At 33.6% G+C, this 23,753-nt stretch overlaps 1 protein-coding gene across 5 annotated transcripts in view; it reads left to right on the top strand.

The window, feature by feature from the left end:
• LOC118181454 (ETS homologous factor-like) overlaps positions 1 to 23,753 on the top strand; it is a 212,595-nt gene that overhangs the window by 99,813 nt on the left and 89,029 nt on the right. The window contains exon 1 of one of the 5 annotated variants that reach the window (XM_035350641.2): positions 9,705 to 10,041. The exons of 3 other annotated variants lie outside the window; for them this stretch is intronic. Coding sequence is in view for 1 of the 2 variants with exons in the window: in XM_035350633.2 (XP_035206524.1) it covers positions 21,366 to 21,388 (23 nt within the window). In the remaining variant the exon portion in view is untranslated. Of the gene's footprint in view, positions 1 to 9,704; positions 10,042 to 21,253; positions 21,389 to 23,753 lie in introns of those variants that run through there. One more of the 5 variants, XM_035350633.2, reaches the window with a different exon arrangement.

The following is a 23,753-nucleotide window of genomic DNA, read 5'->3' on the forward strand; positions in this document are numbered from 1 at the left end:
GGAAATGATGCTATGATTCGGATGAGGAGACCTTTCTTCGTGTAAAAAGATCAGCTAGCACCACTTGACTCTGCCTCAGACTCATTGGGTCTCCAGTGCGTCCCAGTGATTTGTTCATTCAAAATTTTCAAGTGATTTGCAGCTATCTATCTTTCAAAATGTTTCTAACGTGAGACATGACATTATCGCTAAAAATGCTTATGCTGTAGCTTGCTGTTACTTTATCAGGGTTATATAGCTACATAAAACGATGCACCTTATGCTGTTTTGCACAGCATCTTATGCTGTTTTGCACATCAACTAGGGCAATCTTTTTTTACCCTTTCTCTACGTCTCAGGACATTTCCTCCAGAAACATCTTTTGTTGCTGCTTCTGAAACTATTCTGTCTCTTATCGATCTCGTTTTTATGTTTCTGTAGTCCTTTTTCTACGTTTTTATTATTAACTTCCAAGGCAATGGCTTTGCCTAGAGATAATATTGTAATATAGCAACACATTCCTCGGGGTCAAGTCTTTGCCTGTAATACAATTTCATTCAGATCGAATTCACTGTCCATTAAATTACCTATTTCTAGACTTTGTTAAATGAGAATTAAGCGAAAAAAAAGATATTAAAATGGCGCTTCCAGAAATATTTGAGTGTGACTTGTGCATCAGAGTTTACCTCAAAACACTTCTTATAATAATTTATTGCCAGTTTGTGTGTTACCCGGAAATATCGGGAATCCCATTCGTCAATCAAGATAGTTTTTTCTCTTTTTTTTTAATTCCTTTTTTTTTTTTTTTTTTTTTTTTTTTTTTTTTCGGTTTGTTTATGATGATAGGCTCTCGCGATCCGAGTTTCCAATATGTAGTGGCTTCAATAAAGCAAATTTTGCAAAAATGTTTTCACCGCTTCAATAAAACAAAATATTGAAGACAATGGTTCCTTTAAATTCAGTATCAATACCTGCCCTTTAATTTTTGACAAACGTCCAACTAATTCTGAAAATTAAAAAATTGTTTGTTTACTAAAATTGTGCAGCACCTAAAAAGGAATTTTCTCCATGAACAAAAGTTTGTTCTAGCGCAAAAGTACTTATGATAATCAGATAAATTTGTCATTAAACTGACATTTATATTTTGGTGCGTTTTTGCAATATTTACATAGACGAAAGCAATTTATGTCCACTGAATTTTAAACTGAACCCCTCCTTCCCTCAAGAAAAAAGTCCAGTTTCATTTTTTTCAATGAAGCGCCTATGCTATTTTTAAATCTGGAGCTTCACTTTTACCCGCTATGACGCAACAGTGAATAACGCCATCTCGTTATTGGCCTCAAGTTGCCCGCTGGGCGGCTGCTGAATTGACGTCCATGTGTGCAAGTAACTGGTTTTCCCTTCATGTAACTGCGATACCAATCTTAAACGTTTATCGCTTTATTTGGCAATCTCTTTCTGCATTGGATTTTTTCTTTTTTATATCAATGCATATATATTATTTTGAATTAAATATTTTTTGTGCACTATATGATATACGTAGCTGATATATTTATAAAAAATTAAAACCCTCGTCAACACATCATATATACAGAGCAAAACGCTTAGCCGATACATTGGAAAAATATACTATCAACTCAATCATCCCGAATATCAGTAATCTCCTACATTCTATACATCAAATTTTTCCCATAGTTTTACACTTTAGCAATAACTACACATTTTATAATAAAATTAAAAGTTATTCATCTGAAATAATAAAATTAAATGATATATCAGTATCAAATATGGAATCTGAATCACGGTCATGATTTAGTGGGGCTATGCAGCTACCCGTAAACTTTCGGATTGAAAATGCTTACAATCTAAAGACTTACAGCTGGAATCTAAAGAGTATACATTAAAAATTAACACTATACATTAAAAAAAATTAAAAAATAAGTAAATTATGTAAAACATTATAAAAATGAAAAACCAAATGATTCCGATAATTTTGGTCGAAAAATTCGTAGTGAGTTTTCAGAGAATAAGAACGAATTAGGGTCCCCATAACACATTTTGACTATTTTTACAATGATATCTCTCAGTGTATATGGTGTGTGACAATTTTTTCGCCTATTGTAACCCTTACATGAGACTTCCAAAAATTTCCATTTCCCGTATTTATTTAAACATTTTGCATTCATGAAAGAGTTGATTAGATTTTAGACAAAACTGGGCAACCGGAAGCGGCACTTTACTTGAATACCATAACAGTTTTTAATGAAAATATTCAAATATAAGCAAAAATTTTCCAGTTTCAGTATCAAGTTTTTTATACCGATGGGAAAAATCTATTAGCTTTTGGCTTAAACTGATAAAACGGAAGTTATACTTTTCTTTAAAGCTCCAAATAGATTTTTGATAAAAAATGTATTGTGAGGTAATCCCGAAACTTCTCAAATTTGGCATTTTAAACATGTGTGTAATTGAGAACAACATATTAAATTTATAAGGGTTAAATATAGTTTTATAGGAGAGTCGTGTTGGATGGGGGTCATAATAAAGTCCTCTATTATGTAAAAATAATTTATTACAAAGTTACACACGGAAATAACATATAATTTTAAGAGTTTACACAGCAGGGGTCTGATACAACCTAACAGTTTCATCCATTGGCCTTTACAGAAGTTTTTCTCTGGCTACTCACCAGAGGGCACCCTCGTTGCTAGAATGAGTCCACCATAATTTATACTATCATGAGCGGTTACATTACAGATGCAGGACAAAATAATACGAACACCTGTGAAATAATGGAAAATCTTTATTAATAGTGGGTTGGACCACCCTTTGACTGAAGTACAGACTGAATGCTATGTGGGATAGATGTATAAAGGTCATGGACAATATTTAAAGGATTGTTAAGACATTACTCCTGCAGAGCGGTCTCTAATTCCGAAAATCCGGATGGAAGTGGAAATCGGGAGCGAAGTTTGGACTCCAAATATGCCCATAAATGTTCAATAATTTTCAAGTCCGGAGACTGAGGGGGCCAAGCGAGATGTTCAATTGCATCATCATGCTCTTAGAACCATTCTTGAATACACCTAGCAGCGTAGATAGGGTCGTTGTCGTCTTGAAAAAGCGTTCGCACCCCAGGGAATACAGTCTGGACAAAAGGATGGACATGATCCCCTAGAATGCTTAGATAGCGATTGGGTGTAATTCCCCTATGCAGAATAACAAGTAGCTCAAGACCGCGCCAAGATATCACACCCTATACCATAATGGCGCCACCCATTGCTTCACAGTCGGCAAGAGGCAGTCAGGATGAAACGGTTTTTTGAGCGTTCTCCAGACATAAACACGTCCGGTCGTCTGAAATAGAGTGAATGACGATTCATCTGACCATATTACCTGTTGCCACTGCTGTGGGAGTCAGCCTTTGGGATCTCTGCACCACTGGCGTCGCTTGAAATCATTAGTTGAAATCGGGGTCCTGGAAATGATTGTTCATTTTGAATGTTATCTCGGATAACAATTGCTTGTGCTTTCGGGCTACTATGCGCTTCAGGACCCGTCTATCCCTATCAGCCAGCTTTCACGTCGTCTTAACTCTTTCGTGTACGCTGTCATAACGGCTGATACCATATGTCCTCGCACACCTCACAAGGTTTGCTGTTTCCGTAACCGATGCTTCACTTAAACACGCTCCAAGTATCATTCCTCTTTGGAATTCTGGCAGGTCTGACATTTCAACTTCTCACAGACAGTTCGATCGAACCATGTAACGTAGGTGACTGCTGTTGAGAGACTGACTTCCTCTTTAAGCTCACTAGGTGGCATACTTCCGTTGCAAGTGGCGCCGCTGTACTGCAGGTGTGAAATACGTCATACTTTTTCACAGGTGTTCGCATTATTTTGTCTTCCATTTGTATTTGAATTATGCCAAATGCAACGAGAATAAGCTTATTATGAAGTAATTAAATGTATTAGTCTCAGTCTTCAATTTCGTGCCCGTTTCGCCCTTGTGTCGAAACACGTTTCAAATAAAAGGATGCTGCTACCAATCTCTCGAACCTAGACCTCTCGAATACGTGCCAAGTGTGCTACCGTTACACCACGGAGGCATGCAGAAAGGATAAAGAAAATACTTTATATACTCCCCCTTTTAAAGGGCGACTGAAAATTAGGAGACCCTATCGCCAAATTCTGGTGGTGAAGAATCATCCTCCACCACCTTTTAGTTCGGGGGCCACTGTAGAAACACTAGGTTATTTCGAAGCATGGGACGTGAAAAATGAGCAATGCCCTTGCCAGGAATCGAAACACGGGCCTCTCCAATACGCGCCGAGTGTGCAGACCGCTACACCACGAAGGCACGCTAAGAAGGCGAGAGAAATACCTTATAATGTAAAGAAAGAAAAAAGGAGTTTTTATTACAGAAATAAGATATATTGATATGTACGTAAATTTTGTAGTGTATAAATATTCAATTTTTTTTTCTTTGGAGAACTGTTCACTTTCAACACAACATAGTTTCATTCTGGACACAGCTTTCGCATTATGATAAAAGGAGTATTATATGTTCTGTTATTTCGGTCGATGTTTAATTCTGAAATGTATGCAGTTATTTCTACTCTTTTGCTTATGAAATTCTCATTTACAGAATTCGCAGATAAGAAAAACTGTGTAATTCTTCAGCATCATTAGATGCGGCTAATTTGACTTTTAGCGTACTGAGTGCCATTAGGAACACAATGGGTGGAGCAATAACAGTGTGGAGTATTGTACACTATAACTATGACTGTAATCTCCATTTTGGACTTACGACATTTTGAGGTTATGGAGAGGTTATTGTGACCTAAGTCCACCAACGAGAACTGAGGTGGGTATAAAATTGATGTCCAAACATTTTTTATGTGGTCATAAACATTTATATAAGTACTTTAGTAAAAGCTAGATTTTTCAACCTCTATTTTTTCCCCCCCAGAACAACCGAAATTTTCTGTGGGAAACAAAGCATGTCAGTTTCATTTATTTTTATCTTCATGTTAGGGAGTTTTACTTATTTTTTTAAAGCGAAACCGTTTCGCCTCATCGCTGCAGGCACGACCTTCTTTCCAAAATTCATTTTTTTTCCACGAACTTTTGAGACTTTTTAGGACGTCTTTTAAACGCTCTATTTCAGCTCATCCTAACATAGTTATTTCTTTCTGTTCTTCTCAGTCTTTGGTTTTGAGAGTTTAAAACACACAATTTGTTACAAAGAACACTGAAATTATTTATCATGTATCCAATTGGGGAAACGATTCTCAGGCTTTTTTCAGAACAATTCTTCTTTCTTGAGCACAGTAGAGGTCTTTCACAAAATTGGAAGAAATAAAATAGGTTTCTTTGTTCAGGTAAGCATATTTCGTGTAAAGCAGCTATAATGCTAAATTAAAAGCAGATTTTTAGTGTTTTTAGGCTGTGTATTAAGGTCAGAGAAAAGAAAAATACTCATAAATCTGCAACAAACTCGTTTTCTTATAATATTTTTAAAGCAATTGCTTTGTTCGTGTTCTACCTTCCTACGTTTACAAAACATTCCATGACTGAATATCTCTTGAACGATTAGTAGCAGATCCACGTGTTTCCAAATTAAGAAATGTATTCAATAAAATGAGCTCTCTGACTATAATAAGACTTTGGGTCACGTGACTGTTTTAGTAAATACGAAATTCGCATTTTTACCCAACCACATAGAGTTGAAAAAGTGTCAGGGAAAGAAATTATTCTTGCAAACTTAATAATCAAACAAACAGGGAAAAATTCAATTTGAAAGTTTCAATATGTAGTCTTATAAGGTATTTCTCCCGCCTTCTTAACTAGCCTTCGTGTCTGTATGCTCAGCGCATAATTGAGAGGTCCGCGGTTCGATTCCCGGCTAAGGCGTTGCTAAATTTTCATCTCTTCGCTTCGAAAAATAAACCTAATGTCTCTACAGTCTAACCATTAAAATTCACAAAATTTAAAAAAATGTATTTTACAATTTACGGTAGGGTACAAGAGCTGCCTTACCGAAGAAGGAGAAGGTTATGAGTTGATGTAGAGTGGAGTTGATGTAGAGTATGAGGTTATGAGTTGATGTAGAAATCAAGGTCTTCAAGATGCTATCTATGTACTATATGCTCCTAAAATGTCTGACGGTAGGGTAGAAGAGCTGCCTTACCGAAGAAGGAGGAAGTTATGAGTTAATGTTGAGTTGATGTAGAAATCAAGGTCTTCAAGGTGCTATCTATGTATATGCTTCTAAAATGTCTGACATCGTTTATCAGCTGATTCCACTACTTATAATTATCTTCAGTAATATTCAAATTAAAGCTTGGAATGTAATTCTGCAAAGTAGTTTTTTTCCGCAAATGAAAAATAAAATTTCGTAATTACTATTGAATGAAAACGTCTAATTCTTTCAAACACAAGCGATTTCTGGTAGTAAATCGGAATACTGCGTAACTGTCAAATTAGTACAGCCTAAACTCAAATGTTCTGCTCTTGCTTCAGAAGTGTTTCAAAATTCAATTTAGTTAACAAAATTTTCAAATTAGTTTTGAAAAATCAGATTTCAAAAGACAGAGAAATAAACCCACAAATAAAAATTAGCTAAAACTGCAGACAGTTTTTAATTGATTACTGGACCTTCAAATTAAATTCAGGGATAATGAGACAAGATAAATGAAGAGCCAATTATCGACTAAATGAACAAGTGTATTTTCCCAAAAATATGCAGGCCAGAAATAGAACGAAGAGATTGTGTAATCCATCAGGTGCAGAGGCGGTCTTAAGGTCGAGCAGACCCCTTAAAAACCCTCTCGTGACCTGCCCTAAATAAAAATATGCTTCATGGTTGGAATGTTGGGTTCCCTTCCAGGAGCCTCATGAAACGTCATCGACACCGTTAGCGAAACTATTTTACTTTTTCTTCGACTTCTCTTTTGCTCAGCTGTTGTAATTCCCCCCTTCTAGAATCGTGAAAAGGTATTGAAGATTGCGAAAATGTATTAATAACTGTAACAAGCGTAGATATTGTTTCAATTTTTATTGACGAATTGTGTGGTTTCTTGTTTGGTTCAGATTTTACTGACGATTGATTTCCAAATCGCCTAGAATGTTTTGTGTTATTTTTCTCGTTTCTTTAAATTGTATTAATGTTTTTTGACTGGAAATGCGGTAAAAAGTGTTAAAATGTTTATAGTAACCAGAAGGTAGTCCATCTTCAGACAGTTCGAAATTATGCACTAGCAAATTTTTGATGTTCGTATTTGCATGATAAACTTTTGTCCTCTTTTTTTGGGGGGGGGTGCATCTTATTATACTTAGTTGAATTAATTACTAAGGCGAATTATCTTATTAATACATTTCCTTTCATTTTTTAAGATATCCAGAGCAAATCATTCGAATATTTTCATCAATTTACATCGTAAATGTAAAAGCAAAGTATGGCAACAGTTACACATTGTGCGTCCACGGCGCACATAGTCGCCTTTTCTATTATAAGACTGTGAAAATTTAAAAGCGATTTTTCGCTTAAATTGTTGAAAGAATAAGTATTAATATTAAATAAATGTCTTTAAATCAATAAAGTGCGGAAGTTATTAAAGTATTAACTTCCTTTTAATTTTAATTGATAATCGTTATTTAACATTTAGCTTATTTATTCGATCAAATATCATAAAAAGCACGAGGGCTGTTATTATAATAGAGAAATAACTGAAGGGCTTTCTAAGGAAAACTGGTTCGGATTCATCTTAAAACTTCGGAACTGCAACTCGTTCATCAGAGTCCTGAACACGGATTGAACTTTAAACTATCATAATTCAACATTATCATTCAATCACTTATCAGCATCAGATAAAAAGGAACGGATAGAAAGAGAAAGAAGGCATAAATTAAAACAATTTAAAACAAAAACTTCGAGAATAAAACGGAAAAAAATACGTTAATATAAAAATAAAAAAATAAACAATAGCTGATAATTCGTTGGTCTTCGCCAAGGAACAGCCAAAATAATTATCAAACAGAACTACGTGTCTCAGTTTTATCTGTATGAACTGCAAAAGAAAATAATTTTTAAATTTAAAATAAAAGTACTTAAATGGGAATATATTTATATAAAATTCAAATTTTATTAAAAGAAAATTTTTTAAAGATATTTTAAAAGGCAATCATCAGCATATAACCTGACTCAAATAGAAATAGTATGTCTATAACATACAAAAATTGTGATAGAAAAAAAACAATAAGACAAAAATTTGAAAGATATTTTAATTAAAAAAATTAATAACTTGAAATATGAAAGAAGTCGAATGTTCAAGAAGGAGACAATTGGAAAGAAACATAATAACAGAAAAGGCAAACTTGCTCAGGCTTTATAAAGGTAGAAATAAAAAATGGCAACTTAAATTTCGAAAAATAAAATTTCGGTTTAGATTTAAGAAAGAAAATAGCCAATAAGCAAATGTAAAATTGGGAAACAAAATATGAGGCTAAAAGGAAAAAGCTTAAAGAGACTTGTTGAAAATCATTGTAAAAAACTGAAAATCATTTTTAAGAATCAATCAAATTGGGTTGGTTTATTTAATTACGGAAAAGCACAGTAGGGCTATCTGCCTAAGGGGAGGAATGCCTTCGTGGAGAACTTTCTAAAGGAAACTGGCTCGTATATATGTTACACATGGGGAAAACCACGAAAACGCCCATGCAGCCAGCCCGTTCACCGGGATTCGAATCTTGGACCGAACTACCAGTGTTTTGCGACGTTACCACTCGGCCGCTGGTGGGCTCGAGAATCAATCCAAAAGTAAGAAGTAAAAGTTAAAGTTCCATGTATAAAACTAAAGTTTCGAAATAATTGGAAATAGTTAAAAAGATTATTGACCCAATGCAATGTCCTGGAACTTTAGACAAAGGATAATAAAATGCATTTTTCAAAAAACAAACCAAAATTAGAATAGGAAGTCTAAACAGCTGTATAAAAGACTGTAAGAAGCAGTGAAATGGAAATAAACTTTACCTCCTAAGAGCTTTCAAGCTCGAATTTAAAGAACCATTTACAACTGTAGAGAAAAGTACAAAGTGACAAAACAAAAATTAAGTGGTTGTATTGTTCTAAAGATGCAAAGTTGAGTGGTGGATGTACTACTTTAGTAAAAATTAAAAATAATATTTATTTTGTAGTTAAAAAACACAAACTTTAAATTAGGGCTGATTCAATTGTTTTTCATTTATATTAAAAGTGCATGAAACTAATTGAGAGGGGAAGTGGAAGGAAAGTCAAAAATGGAAGATATCAAATTAACAGCAAGAAGACAGTACTTTAATTGCAAGTGAGAATGGAAAATCGTAAGCTAAGAACAGGTGAAAATTTTTTCCTCGAGAGCTTGTGTCTGCAGAAGTAGAATTGGGCATATTTTAGTTTTATTTTTTAACATAAATAATAATAATAAAAGAGAAGAAACATAATGAATTTAGAAAAGATATAATTGTGGTCATTTAGACTTCTGATTGTGGACACATTTTGCTTTTACTCTTCTTCTATCACTGTCCTCTTTTCTGCAAAGAAGTTTTAAAGAAAAAACTTTTACTGGGCTGGACATGACCCCCTTTCCAATTTTCAGTAGGATCTACTCTCCGTACGCGCCAGTTGGCGAGGTTTGGCGTGTGTTACCCATTGCCTTGGCGAGAGCGGCATTTCGCTCCAGACGACGGACCTGTGAAGGCCACCACTTGTGATTGCATATCTGTACCGGTTGATTCGTGGAAGGACTTTTTTGTTTACTATTAATCTGATCATCATTTGGAACTTTTCTTTGCCATCTCCGCATCCTTGATCACATGCAGAGCAAACCGGGTTCTAACTCATTGTTCGAACAGACCTGAAGAGAGATTTTTCTTTAAAATAACGATCGGTTTCTTTTTTTAAAATAAAAATTTAATCAAGCACGTGTAGAAAGTATCTTATTACTTGTACCACCAATGAGTGACTGTTGAATTCGGACTTTGAACACATCACGTGGACGTCTTGTTTGCAAATTTTGTAAGGTAAGTGAAACACATCTTTCATTCCTATGTTAACGCTGCTGTTCTTTGTATTGGTCACGCCCACACATAGAATTTCTTTTGCATTTGAAGGTCGGGTAGATGTGTATTTATATCTATAGGCGAGTTCTGATAACGTCAACTACTGCCGTCTGTGGTTGTTAGAAATGTAGCTTATAGATTTGGCTATGCATCAAATGCATATTAATTTTTCTTCTATTCCTCAGTTATAGTTTGAGTCGTTATGCGACGGTGGAATTAATTTGTTGCCTCTGAAACGCGGCTTTTAAGTTAAAATTTTTAGTCAAGCGTTTTTAACTGATTATGACTTTTTAAATTGTTTTGTTAGTCCAAAGGGTTCATTTGCCCTGAAGGACTATTAATTTCGTTTTTTGGAATTTTGCTTCGAAAACTTTAAAAGGCTGTATCACTTTTCAAATCGTTGCCACCATATATTATCACCCTGTCTTATATTTAAAGAAATTAAATGATGAAGAATCTGCATAGATGTATGTATGTTTCTAGCATTGTGATAAAACAACGATACCTAGCGCCATCAAAATTTGAATAACGTAATCTTCCATAGAATATGGGTATGTGGAAGCCCTAATTTGAATTCGGAATTTTTTTTCTTATTGATTTCAGATTTTGTGAAACTTCCACAAATATTTGATTAAAAAAAACTAAACGATTTCAAATCGAGCAATGGCAACACTGTATTGAATTTTTTTATATATATATATATATCTCCAGCGCGCGAGACTATCGGAAATTCTAAAGGTGCAATTGTGATATTGTTGTTGAACTGAATTTTATAGTTTGAGTACGTAGAATATGATATTTAATAAATAAAGGTAACACACAAAACGTTAAAAAAACGTCCCTTTAGACGTAATTTAAAAATATGAAACATTTCAGATTTTTTTATGATTTATTTTATTCTTTTATCAGATACTAACTGAATGCGAAATTTTCATTTTTTTTCAACTCTTTCACTTTAAATGACCAGAAATTCTTCCAAAAGTACGAAGCTACTTATTGTTTACAGCCACACTGCCCCCTTTCTCCCCCACACGCGATTTTTTCTCATAAGCATACTAAAAACTGCATCCATTCTGGCAATTCTGAAAATTCTTACTTGTGTAAAGTATGTAGAAAATAAATATACTTTATTTATTTTTATTGATGACCTGATTGGTGAAATATGCACCAGCATCGTAAGATGCAAGGAGGGTGACAGAACCAGTGCAGGCACACCGGACGGAAGAATACTGAGGCAGCAAAATTTTGACATTTAGAAAATTTCAGAACGGCAGTAATTAAAAGCCTCAAAGATTGCGCCGCCCGGCAAAAAACGTAGCGCCATCAGATGCATACGATGCAATAACGTGAAGTATGCTAAAAGGCTGGCTATCTGTAGATGTTTTTATGTGCGTTTCATGTTTAGAAAAATAAGTATATTCTATGATAAATTAATAATTACATATTGTTATTTTCATTATTATTTTCTGAATGTATTTTATTGGCATTTTTATGCAGCAGCTTAAATCTATATTAATCTGCCTAGCAATTAAATTAAGTATTACTAATTCTACCTTTCTATTAAAGTATGCCCTACAGTTGCAGCTAAAGACTCAGTGGCGGACCACTTAATTATAAACAAATAAATAAACATAGAATGAATTTTTGATAAGGAACATATTATTTTTTTGTTTAGTTTATAATATTAAGTTTTTCTGTTTTAATAAAATATTAAATAATTATTAATTATCAGAAATTCTGTTATATGAATTAGTTAACAGAAATTCAATTATATAAATTAAGTATTAAATTCATTAGAAATTAGGTAAATTTTTTTCTGCTATTCAGCCAGTTAATAACTGATTTTTTTAAATTTGATTATGGCAAAGCACACGAAGGCTATCTGCCGAAGGTGAGGGATGCCTTTGTGGAGGGATGTCTGAGCGAAATTGATTTGTTATCACGTTTCGTGGGGAAAACCACGAAAAAATCTGTTCAGCCAGCCTATTCGGCGGGATTCGAACCCGGATATAACTACCAGTGTTCTACGATTTCTTAATAACTTAATCATTATGTTTATTAATTTATATTTAAATCCTAACAGAAGAAATTATTTATTATAGAAAAACGTAAACTTTTTATTTGCAATTTTTTTTAATGTTTCCCAGAACATTTAATCATATGCATACATCTTGCCACTTGTAATTGATTGAAATTCAATGCGACATTTCTTATTATGTAAATGCCTGATTATTTCAGTTTCTTCCTTTTATAAATAAATGTATTAACATATATAAACTAGTGCATATAATTGAAATATTCTTTTAATATACGTTGATATTACTATATCACATCTAAGTGAAATACCAGCCGCCCTATCCCTAAGCTTAAAAAGATTTTTCAGAGGAGTATCTAAAAATACTTCTTACAAGTTAAAAGAATGTTAAGTCTGCAAATCGTGAAAGCATGGTTTAAAATGAACAAATAAACGTTATCAACAATAATGTTTTCATAAACGTAAATTTTATAGGCTTAAAATTTCATATTATATGTTTTTTAATTTATAAAAAGCGATCTGAAATTAAGAAATGAAAAGTAAGCACTTTCCCATATCCATTTCAGGTAACTGAATCTTAAAAGTTATTTCTTCAATGACGAATAATTGATTAAAGCAATACAAAAAGAATATTTAAATTTCAATGTTGGCAACACCTGAAACTTCAAGTTGTTTGAATTTCTGGCAGAAAAATAGAAAAATGATTTATCCTGATTTAATTTGATTAGATTTTGTCTTATCAAAAATGGTTGTGAAATTCTTTGGAAAGCATTTTCAGAATTTACTCGAATGTTTTTATCGATGGATAGCGACTATCAGTTATTTTAACCAAATCAGTTTTTTTAACGGGCTATTTGCTTTAAATAGCCCAAGAGGGATGTTATTCTCGAATGGGACATTAGTTTTGATACGACATTTTGCGGTAAATCACTAAAAATAGTCGGCGAGAGCGTAAAAAAACCTTAACAAACCTTTTTGGGCTGTCTTAATATCTAATACCTTTCAGATATTTTTTCCTTTTATTATTTTAATTTTTTTAATCAATTAGTATTTTGTGTGGGCAGGGGGGAATTAATTTGGGCACATTCAGGGCATCCATAGGAAACTGAGTTCTAATTGAGAATTATTATTAGTCAAAAAAATTTTAATGGGGGGGGGGGGTGAAATGCATTTAGATTTCATTTGTAGGAGTTATTAAATATATATATAAATGCTGTTTTACAAACTATCAATAATAAATTAAGGGAATTACTTTTGCTTAGTATTTAGATCCGCCTCTGTATATGTATGCATCTTCATGTATAGCAGAATTTGAAGTCAATTTTTTAATTAAGTCTTCCAGAGGCATTTTTTCTTAATAACTTATAATCAGTTATAACAGTTATTTTGCATAGTTTTCCCGCGATTGCCTCGAAGGCTGTAAGCCACACAGCATTGGTAGCTAACCCTAAGTTTGATTCCTGTCGGCTGAAAGACGGCTACATGGGCTTTAATTTTATTCCCGTATAATTTAAATATAATATGAGCTATTTTTCCTTAGAAAATTCTCTCAGAAGGCATTTCCTCCTCAAGGCTAGTAACCATCACTTATTTTTGGCATTCAATTAATTAATTACCGCTTAACCGTCCAATTATGACTTTTGTCAGCTCAAAAAAATTGAAATGCAATTAAGATGAAATGAGGTGAAAAAAGATTTTAATTCATGCCTGAAAAATAATACTGAATTTACTGAAATGATGGTAAAAAATGATATTCTTACGTTTAGTAAGGGGAACATTATTTTAAAGCAATTAATTCTAATGTACTGTGGATCAATATAGAATATGTTTTGTCAAAAAATTCCATCGAAACAAAAAAACCGTTAGTTTTAGAGAAAAAAGAAACTCGTTTTATGAGCAATTACTTGTATGCTTATGTAGCATACTAATCAAGCAGAAAGCTGGAATTTATATATATATATATATCTTGCTAGGTAAAGATTATGTTAATGCCCTTTGCTTATCTCGGACATGGTGTAGTCCTTGGTTTCGGAAGTCCTTGGGAGAGTGAGTCTTAGCTTTTAAAAACCTGAATGGGTAGTAGTCACAAATTAATCTCGCGAAGCAAGGAAGGGGGTTGTTACTGAATGCACTGCAATTAAACCAAGTCCTTGGGAGACAAAATGAATAACTAGAAACATACGAACAAATCATTGGAAACAAATTTACAAATTTCCAAAAGAACTAACCATTAAATGAGTATAATTATCTTTAAAAAAAATATTCTTTTTCTGTGTAGTGTCCAGTTACCTGATACAAATTTATGTGAAGAAAATTTTGAATTTTGATGTTAGTTTTTAAATGATAGTTATTGCATAGTTATTAAAGTATAATAATAATAAGCTGGATGTCTAATTTTATTTGTATTGAAAAGTAAAATTTTAAACTAAGATTTTTTTATTCCCAGTATATTTTAAACTTATTAAAACTAGAAACACAGCATAAATGTTTTTAAAACAGTTCGAGCAGTGCTATTTTCTTATCGCGTGTATTTCTTTTTTTCCGACGTGTTTTTCCATGCAAAAGTGCATTTCAAATTTTCATAAGAGAATGAAATTTGTAGAGTCCTGTAAAACAGACAAAATACTTTGATATTGATATGTAAGTTTACGTGTTTTCGATTTTCCGCTTTAGAATTTCACTTTCTACGCATTGAACCTTAACGCACCGTCAGAGGCCTATTTTCTTATGAGCTTATTACGGCCCACAAGGCCAATAAGCATACCTATAATGTAGTAACGTATCAACATAGTAAGTTTATAAAAATGATTCTATTATATCAAAGCATGTTGTACTGTATGAGCCGCTTGGAAAGATTAAATTCCTAGATCTTACGGATTTCCAGATTTTTGGACGGGGCGTCGGTCATTGCAGCTTATATAACACGTATGATAACACATATGCTGTATTCTCACGAAATTGGAAAACTGTAGCAGCAAAAAGGTTTTTTCGTTTCGACTCTTTATTTTCTTCCAACACCTGTATCCTACTTACAACAGTAAATTACCAAATTAATAAACCATTATTGATAGTTTATTAATTATAATGAACCCAACCACTTAAATGGCGAATGTGTTAAAAAATATTATTTATATGCGAAATACGTTAATATTTTTCTCCTAAAACTTATCCCTTGTTATAGATTTTGTAATTCTAAAGCGGTAATAGTTTTGTAGCATGTATCTAGTTAGAAGTTCATTAAATTAAAAATTCTGTATTGGCTCGAATATAAGACAAGGTTTTTTTTTTTCTTTTAAAATGAACTTCAGAAAATAGTACTTTATCAATATAGGTAATTGAACATTTAAAAGGTGTTAATTTATCATTTGTTTTTTAAATTTTACGTTCGAAAAATACGCACTTACTGATACCTTAAAGTGTGGGGAGTGAGACCATTAACTTTCTTGTAAGCCGCCCAACCGGGGAAGTGATTGCCGTACCTAAGGGCCCGGGTTCGAATCTCGGAGAAGACATGGTTGTTTGTAAATATATAGTGTCTGTGCGGCAAGGAGTATTCTAAGTATGCGGCTAGGCGAAAGTCCTCTTGAGAGGTTGATGGTAAGGGAAGAGGAGTGGAAGACCCTCGGAACCGTCCCCCCCGCGGTGCTTTCCATTAAAATTGGGGGAGGAATTCAGCAAAGACGTAGTGTCAATTGTATGCTGCTCAGGGCTCTTGCCAACGACAGACGCAGTTTTGCTCTCCTTGCCACGATGAATGTCGTGGGTTTGTTCTGATGTTACTGTTAGGCAAGAGAGAGAAGGCACAACAACACAACACACTTCGTTGCAAAACACTTTCAGCGAATCAAGTTCACATATGCAGAATACCTGAAGTATTTTGTTCTTGTAAAACGTAAATTGTAGTCCTTCCTTTTATATGAGCTAGTGAGGTAATTTATAAAAATTATATTAGAAACCAATGCGTAGTACCTTAGTACTTGGCCAGAGGCATGTCATCTTCAAGATACGTTAAAGTGAAATACTCGTGAGAGACTTGAGACTGAAAGTGTAAAGAATGAACAAAGATAATATTAGAAGTCCAATGGAAGAGATCGAGTGGTGATTTACAACAACCAATAGCATTAAAGCGTGCTTCGATGTTGATCAAATGACCGTAGACAGTTTTTTTTTACTTACATCAAACTAAAAAGATGAGGCCCGTAAAATTTCGCATTACTTGGATTGTAAAATCGAGTAGAGCTTGTTTCCCTCTTCTCTGCTGACTTCATAATATTCTACTCAGTTGACATAAAATATCATTATATAATGTAAAACATTCATAACTACGATCAGTAAGTAGTACGCATGAAAGTGATGGGAAATGGAAGCATACAAATTTTAGCAACGTGGTATAATCTGAATCCTAGTTATAGAAGTGACGGGAACGCATCAGTTTACCAGGAAATGCAACAGGTGTATGGTTTATCTACTCTAATTCTTGCTCAAATTAAAGAATAGGCCAAAATATTGAGAATGACACAAACACTTAGAATCAACAACAATGTGTGTTCTGAAACATATAGCCACATTATAGAACGCACGAAAAGGGAATAATGCTCCATCAAATTTCAGCTGCATTACAGCTTAAAGAGTTGGCACATGATCCTATATTATCAACTAGTTTACTTGAGACGCTGAAATGTAAGCTGCTATCCATGATGATATCTCCTGTGTCCACTACATTCTTTGAATGAGTATAATTTCATCAGGCTTGCGCCCCACTGGAATGAGTGTTTGAACAAGCATGGCACTTACTATTACAAAAGTGCTGATACTCTTTTCTTTTTTCTTTGTGTGTTTGCATATTGTTATAATTTGAATTTTAAATCTTCGAAAATAGTTGCTACTGCTACCCCCCCCCCCAAAAAAAAATCTTATGTGGAAACGCTTTGCCCTAGTTAATTCAGATAAACTAGGTTCTATCGTGTAAGCCAGTGGCAAATGTCTGAAGCTTTTAGCAAAAACTTTAGTACATATGAAAATAATTTGCATAGCTGCCAGTACGTGATGCTTAGTCGTCCAGTTCAACCAAGGTTTTCCATTTCCCAAGGTTGTCTTTCTTGACGAGTTTTTATCGAAAGAGTGACAACTGTCCTTCGTTGTCAAATGCCATTAGCCATCCGAACATGACAGGCATTTATTAAGTTACTTAACACAAATGGTCTAAGAGAGGCGATTAAAACATGTTTTAAAATTAAAGGTGCTCATATAATGGCGCCTGTATGAAGTATTTTCAGATTGTATACCTATTGTCTTCTGCAAATTTAAGATTTTTAAGGATAAAAAGAAAGGAGGCTAATAAATAGTTGCATTACTTTAATGACCTGCTTACCCGAAATGATCTTCTTTTTGTCAAGTTATAGTGATTCGCTATTGTATTTTTTTTTTTTTTTCTGAAGATATATTTGGTTTTAGAAAAGAGATTAGTTAGTAATTTAATGATTTTGTATCTTGGATGGTAGAAGGGAGTATTTTATGGTACCTGAATGAATACTTTCCCCATTTTTTGCAATTTTTCGTTATTTCCCGTAAATTACTGTTATTTAATTTTTATTACCATTTTCGAAAATGACATTTCTTAGTAGGATACAATAAATATAAACAATTACATTAAAATCTTAAAAAAAAGGAAACAATTGTTTAGGTAATTCCAGTGCACGTCTTGGTATGGAATTTTATTTTTACTGTTGTCACTGTATATTATTTTGTACATAGTAGGATTCTCCACTGTGTAATTCTAAGTTACTGTTGAAAGTGAAGAATCTTAAAAACTGATAAGCGAATAATCACTTGAGTTCGTGTGACAGGAAATAACAAGATAGAAGGGTAAAATAACCCTTTATTATTCAAAAAGAGATTTAACAGAACTCCGTTTTGGAGTTGTACAATAAAGCCGACACTTGGGCTTGATCTTAAGAAACTAAGAATCAAACTAAACTAATCTTAACTAAAGAGATATAGCCGAAGCTATCAAGATTCTAACAGAGTTGGCCCCTTAACGCTAATTGACTGCGAAGCTATCGAGGGTCTAAAGTACGGCCGAGCGTAATGAAAGCTTACGAGAGAGTAGCCTAAAAAGGCGGACGCGTGCAGCCAGAATATCTGGTATCTCTCTCCCTTAGAGAGAAGGACTTCGTGTTTATATACCGCTCTTCTTCATTAGCGTTCAGACCTCATTCTAAAACTACGTTCTGGCCGGAAGTGGTAAGTTGATTAAGAATCGATAGGAAAGGAAGTTTAACTCAAAATTTAACTGTTAATAAAATTAACATAATCCTTACAGCATATTACATGAATGTAGTAGAGAAAAGTGAAATTTCGAAGCAAAGTACATACTAAGAAAAGTTTTTAATACTTATGCTTACTATAGTATGTATCAAAAATTCTTAACCTGCGAATTCATAGTTTCAGGGGGAAATGTAGTCAGCGTGTTACTTAGCTATTACATACTTAGTTTTAGTTAATGAATATAAAAAGAAAAGTCCAGTTATGGTATTCACCAGCATTTTCTATACTTTTTATTGTTTAGTTTATAAAATACGTTAGAAAGTAATCTAAATTTAAATAAATGTATATATTGGATATTTCAAGGAGAGGGAATGATCTTTTAGCAAAGGTGATAGAAATATATCAAGCGAAAAAGGTCGAGAACCTCTGTTATATACGTTTAGTTATATATTATTAGTATATATTATTAGTATTTATTATAGTAGTTATCAATATATATTATTAGTATTTATTATAGTTATCAATATATCCTCTTTGACACATTTCATAGTAACTAAATATGCTTATGTTGGAGTTTTCACGGAGCCTAAGGTTTTGGTAACTTTTTGGCGTGCGTACTAAAATTTATCTTCTAATTTCCTTAATTTTGCAGCACAATGCGCAAAATTTTGGCCAAAATTGGTCTTTTTTCGTTTGTTCTTACAACCTTACTTATAATTATTATCAGTATTTATTATAGTTATAAGTTACTAGTATTTATACACGTAGTTATAAGTATTTATGCCTAGTTGTATAATAACTGAGCATAAATACTTATTTATAACTGATCTATGAAAAAAGTTTTGTAATTATTGCATGGAAGCCGGGTTCGTAAATAAATATAATTCTAATCTTCCTGACCGTAAAATATATCTTGTTTTAAAATGGCATATTTTGTTACAGTGACAAGCAATCTACTTTTCTTTTAATTTGGAAGATAGATAAAGGAGCTTCAGCGTTTGGATTGACATCAGTTTCTATGACACGTAATCAAAGTTTTAGAACGTTTTGAAAATACAACCTTTACGAATATTTTGTTTAAAACTTTCATCCTTTCTAAATTTGTACAAATGTGTAAACATTTTCAACGACTGTTATTCTACGGTGGCGCCTTCTATCTGTCTGATCCAATTTCGAACTCGGTTTCTTGTGAGGAATTCGGCTAATACCCTTAGGTCTTCTGATAGTTGACGTCAATCGGTGCAACCTTGTTAGGAATCTCCGTGTCAAAGCTCGAAATCCTGTTTACTTTTTCCAATTTCTATACTGTCTCTTTTCTGACCCAGAGTGTATTTTCAATTAATATGATTTCTAGTTGAAGTACTTCTCTATTATGATGTGATTGGACATCAGGTATTTAATTGTTATGCGAGTGTCGGCTAAAAATTAAAACTGTTATTTTGTTACCGTTACGTAGATAAAAAACAGTGCCGGATAAATGCGCTTAGTGTTTCTTCAAATGGAATCTCTTTTTCCGAAGAACGCCATCTCATAATAATGTTGTTTTGAAGAGAAACTATGGTCTGTATCTGTGAATAAAAATTTTAAGGAAGATATAGAAATATAGAAAAAATTTAAGGATTTTGCAGAGAAATGGAAAAAAAAAAAATTAAATGAAAAATTTTACAGAGGAATGAAAAATATTTACAAATTGTTTTTAGCAAACTTGTAAAACGTACATATATATTTTACATTCACATTAAAAGTAGTAACTATATCTTCCGATCATATTTATTATCACCTTATTTAAATGTTTATACGCTAGGTACACATGAATAAATAAATATATATGATTCAGTTCTGAATGACAGATCCATGAGCATATAGTACAACTAAATATGTATATTTTTTCCCAAGTGTTGATATTCTGTTACGTAATTTTTTGACCGAAATGCATAAAAGTGTATAAGGCGTAATTGGTAGCATACTGTCTGTCTACGAGAAGAACAGCTCCGCCACCGTGTCTGGTGGGTGGCGGTCGCTATAGCAACAGGGCTAGTATATTTCAAATAGGGCCGAACCAGGGGTTGCCAGTTCATCTTTAAATACGCCAAGATGGCGAACTGAAAAGTAAATCTTCAAGATACCCCTACGTAAAATGGGTCAAGGCTCGTTTCTTCGGCAACAGACAGCTGCAGACTAAATGGCGAGAGCTTTCCTTATGATACACAGACTGTACTCTACGCGTCCAGGGTTCGAGTCCTAGCGAGTGCATTGTTTATTTTTCTCAACTCCTGCTTCAAAATAACGTTATGATTCTGCAAATGCTCTTTTAAATTTACTATTAAATGCATTAATTTTCATCTGCTATGTTAATGTTGGGGACACCCTTCGTAACGCTGGTAATCATATAGCGTGGGTCTTATTATTATCAACCATTCTCTACATTGCAGTGAAGGAGCATTATACTTCTTATATTAATTGTTTATAAAACAAGTAATTTCAAAAGTATCTGCATCGTAACTGGGAAGTGAATTGTTTTTATTTGGAGATAGATGATCACACTCTGCCGTCATTATATTTAAATTTCTTCCGTGCACTGTGAGAAGAAGTATTAATTTGCTTTTTGTTTGTATTAAATAATTTATTCCAGTAATTTGCAAATCGAAAGTGATTTTGCTTGCATCCAATCAGGTATTGCTTCTCTTTTTGCTAAGTGGAAAAACGGAAGGAAGGAAGGAAGTGTAAAATTCTTTGTTCACTTATGGAAACCTGTCACTTTTGCCGGGAAATGCAAAATGAGTGACTGTATTAGAATTTTGTTTTATTCGTACTTTCGATATTTTTTGCTTTGTTTTAATGTGTTGCTAGGAGTTACATCTTCGAGATCTAAATACTAAATTATTTTCGTATGTTAGTTGCTGTGTGAGTAAAGTTGATAGCTCGTAGCCAATAATAAACTTTTTCTTTACCAAACTGGAAAGACTGGACATTGCTGGTATTGATGCTTTATTATTCGTTCAGGAAGTAAGTAACTAAAGTAAGATACAACCAGGTAATAACAGGTCAAAGTGTGATAAGCAGTTGGTAGATAGAGAGAACTATTATTGCAAAATAAAGGATTTAATGCAATTTGTAGTGTTTACATGCAAAATTACTATTCCTTATATAAAGTACGATCCTCTTGTGTAACGTAAATACGGTCCTCAACGAATGTTATCCTTATGCTTACGGATTTTGTGAATAGTCTAATCAAAATACTTCCGCCAATTTATGTTTGTGGTTGAAATTTAAACAAACTATCAGTTTATAACGGCTCAATGTTAGGTTGCTTTCCAAGCACTGACTTCGCTCCTTCGCAAAGGCTAGGTTAGAAATTTTGGGCCGCTCAAAGGATATAATGGTTAGCGTCGCTGACTGCCGTACCGAAGGGCCCTGATTTGAATCCTGGAGAAGGCATGGATGTTTGTATATGTATAGTGTCCGTGAGATATGGGGGGCACTCCGAATATGCGGCGAGTCGAAGGTCCTCTCGAGAGATTAGTGGTAGGGGAAGAGGTGTGTGGGAGAACCTCGGACCCGTCGCCCCCCCCCGCTTGCTCTTCGTCAGAATTGGGGATGGAACTGAGCTAAGTCGCACTGTCACCTGTAAGGTGCTCAAGGCTGTTGCCAACGGCATGCGAAATCTTGCGCTCTTTGTCACGAGGAATTTCGTAGGCTTGGGCTGACTATAGGTCAGACAAGTGAGCATTAGTCAACAACAAGAAATTTTGGTAATGATTTGTAGCTTTTGTGCTTGTATATCTTAATACAGAGGCAGAACGAATTGGATTGGATTATTTAGAGTCTGGCAAGGAAGCGAATGTTGTCTGCCTAAGGAGATTGCCTTCATTCTTCTACTAGGGAAAGGGATGCTTAGAAGAATTTTGAAAGAAAGTTGCCTGTTATCCACGTTACATATGGAAAAACCTCGAAAACATCCATGAAGGCAGTCATTTAGTCGGGTTTGAACTCGGATCGAACTACCAGCGTTCAACGGTTGGTGGTAAGCATTATATAAAAACAGAACTAAGGTTTAAATTTAAACTAACTATTAATGAGAATGAAACCCAAAACTTATTATTCAAGTTAAAATTTTGCAAAGTAAATGGCTCTGATAGAATAGTAACATATACGTACAATTAACAAAATTTTGGCAAAAGACGCACCCATATAAGCAAAAAGCTTTTGTAATTGAATTCAAGTTTTAGAACTTTACTCTTTTAAAAAAAGTTAAATTAAAAGTTTGAAATTCACGGTTCTCAGTCTCATAGCCATTTCGAACAAGGAAAATGAATGTATTTATTTTTACCATAAACCGGTTTGACTTATCCAGTTCTGTTTCAGTGTTTATGAAAACTCCATAGGGGATGATATTTGAGAACACTGTACATTCCTTTTCCTGGCGCTTATTCTGCTTACGAAGAAAAAGTAAACTTATGCTGCGAGGGTGAGGTTAGTGATTTTCCAGAGAATATCACTCTAAAATATTATTTCATCCAATTATGCCTAAATGCTTGTCGAAGTGTTTTTTAAGCATCATATTAGATTTAACAGCATCATGAGCCTTTATATTCATGTCTTATATTCAGTATGATTTCTGCTATGTGTTGCATTTGAATACATCATCCCATCCACAGATGAAGACGCTGCTGACAGAAATATGTTACCCTCAGGCATATTTGAACATTTTAATTGCACGATGTTCAGAGTCTATGTGAACTAGTGCAACAATGTGTTCTATAAGTAAAAGAATTATCAGTACTCCTCTCATTAGTTTCCAAAGCCCTATTACCTGAAATTAACCGTTAAATGACAGCCAAATAGAGCATGACTTACTAGGGCAACTTTCACATACCCTATTTATTCTCTGGAGTAAATCATCCTTTGAAGAATAATAGAATGCTACTCTTATTATGTTATTTTGAAAAATCATATCTTTTTTCTGGCAGCTGCTATTTTATTTATTTAGTTACGAAAAGTATACGCTTTTTTAATGCGACCGGATGATTCTGGGTGGAATCCTTTATTCAGACTGCATCATTGGTAGTTGTATATTATATATTTTTTGAAATCCTGGCATCCTTTTACAAAAACCTTGTCGAACAAACTGAGCACATGATAGATTTTTTTTTCCATTTCGAGTATACTTCAGATTGTACAAAATTCATTTACATTTGATGGTCTTTTTTTTTTTGCATGATTAATTAACATTTAAAATTTATTGCGCAAAAATACCAAGTTCCAGACCATTCTCTGTCTTCACTTTGAAAGTATAATAGCAGTCATCAAGAATATTTAAAGTAATCCTTTTCCTGTTCTTTTGAAATGTTTATCTGCCCACCTTCAGGCA

This window comes from Stegodyphus dumicola, chromosome 5 (assembly GCF_044657685.1).
Source record: "Stegodyphus dumicola isolate Sdum_Otavi_A_Nest chromosome 5, ASM4465768v1".
Classification (NCBI taxonomy): Eukaryota; Metazoa; Arthropoda; class Arachnida; order Araneae; family Eresidae; genus Stegodyphus; species Stegodyphus dumicola.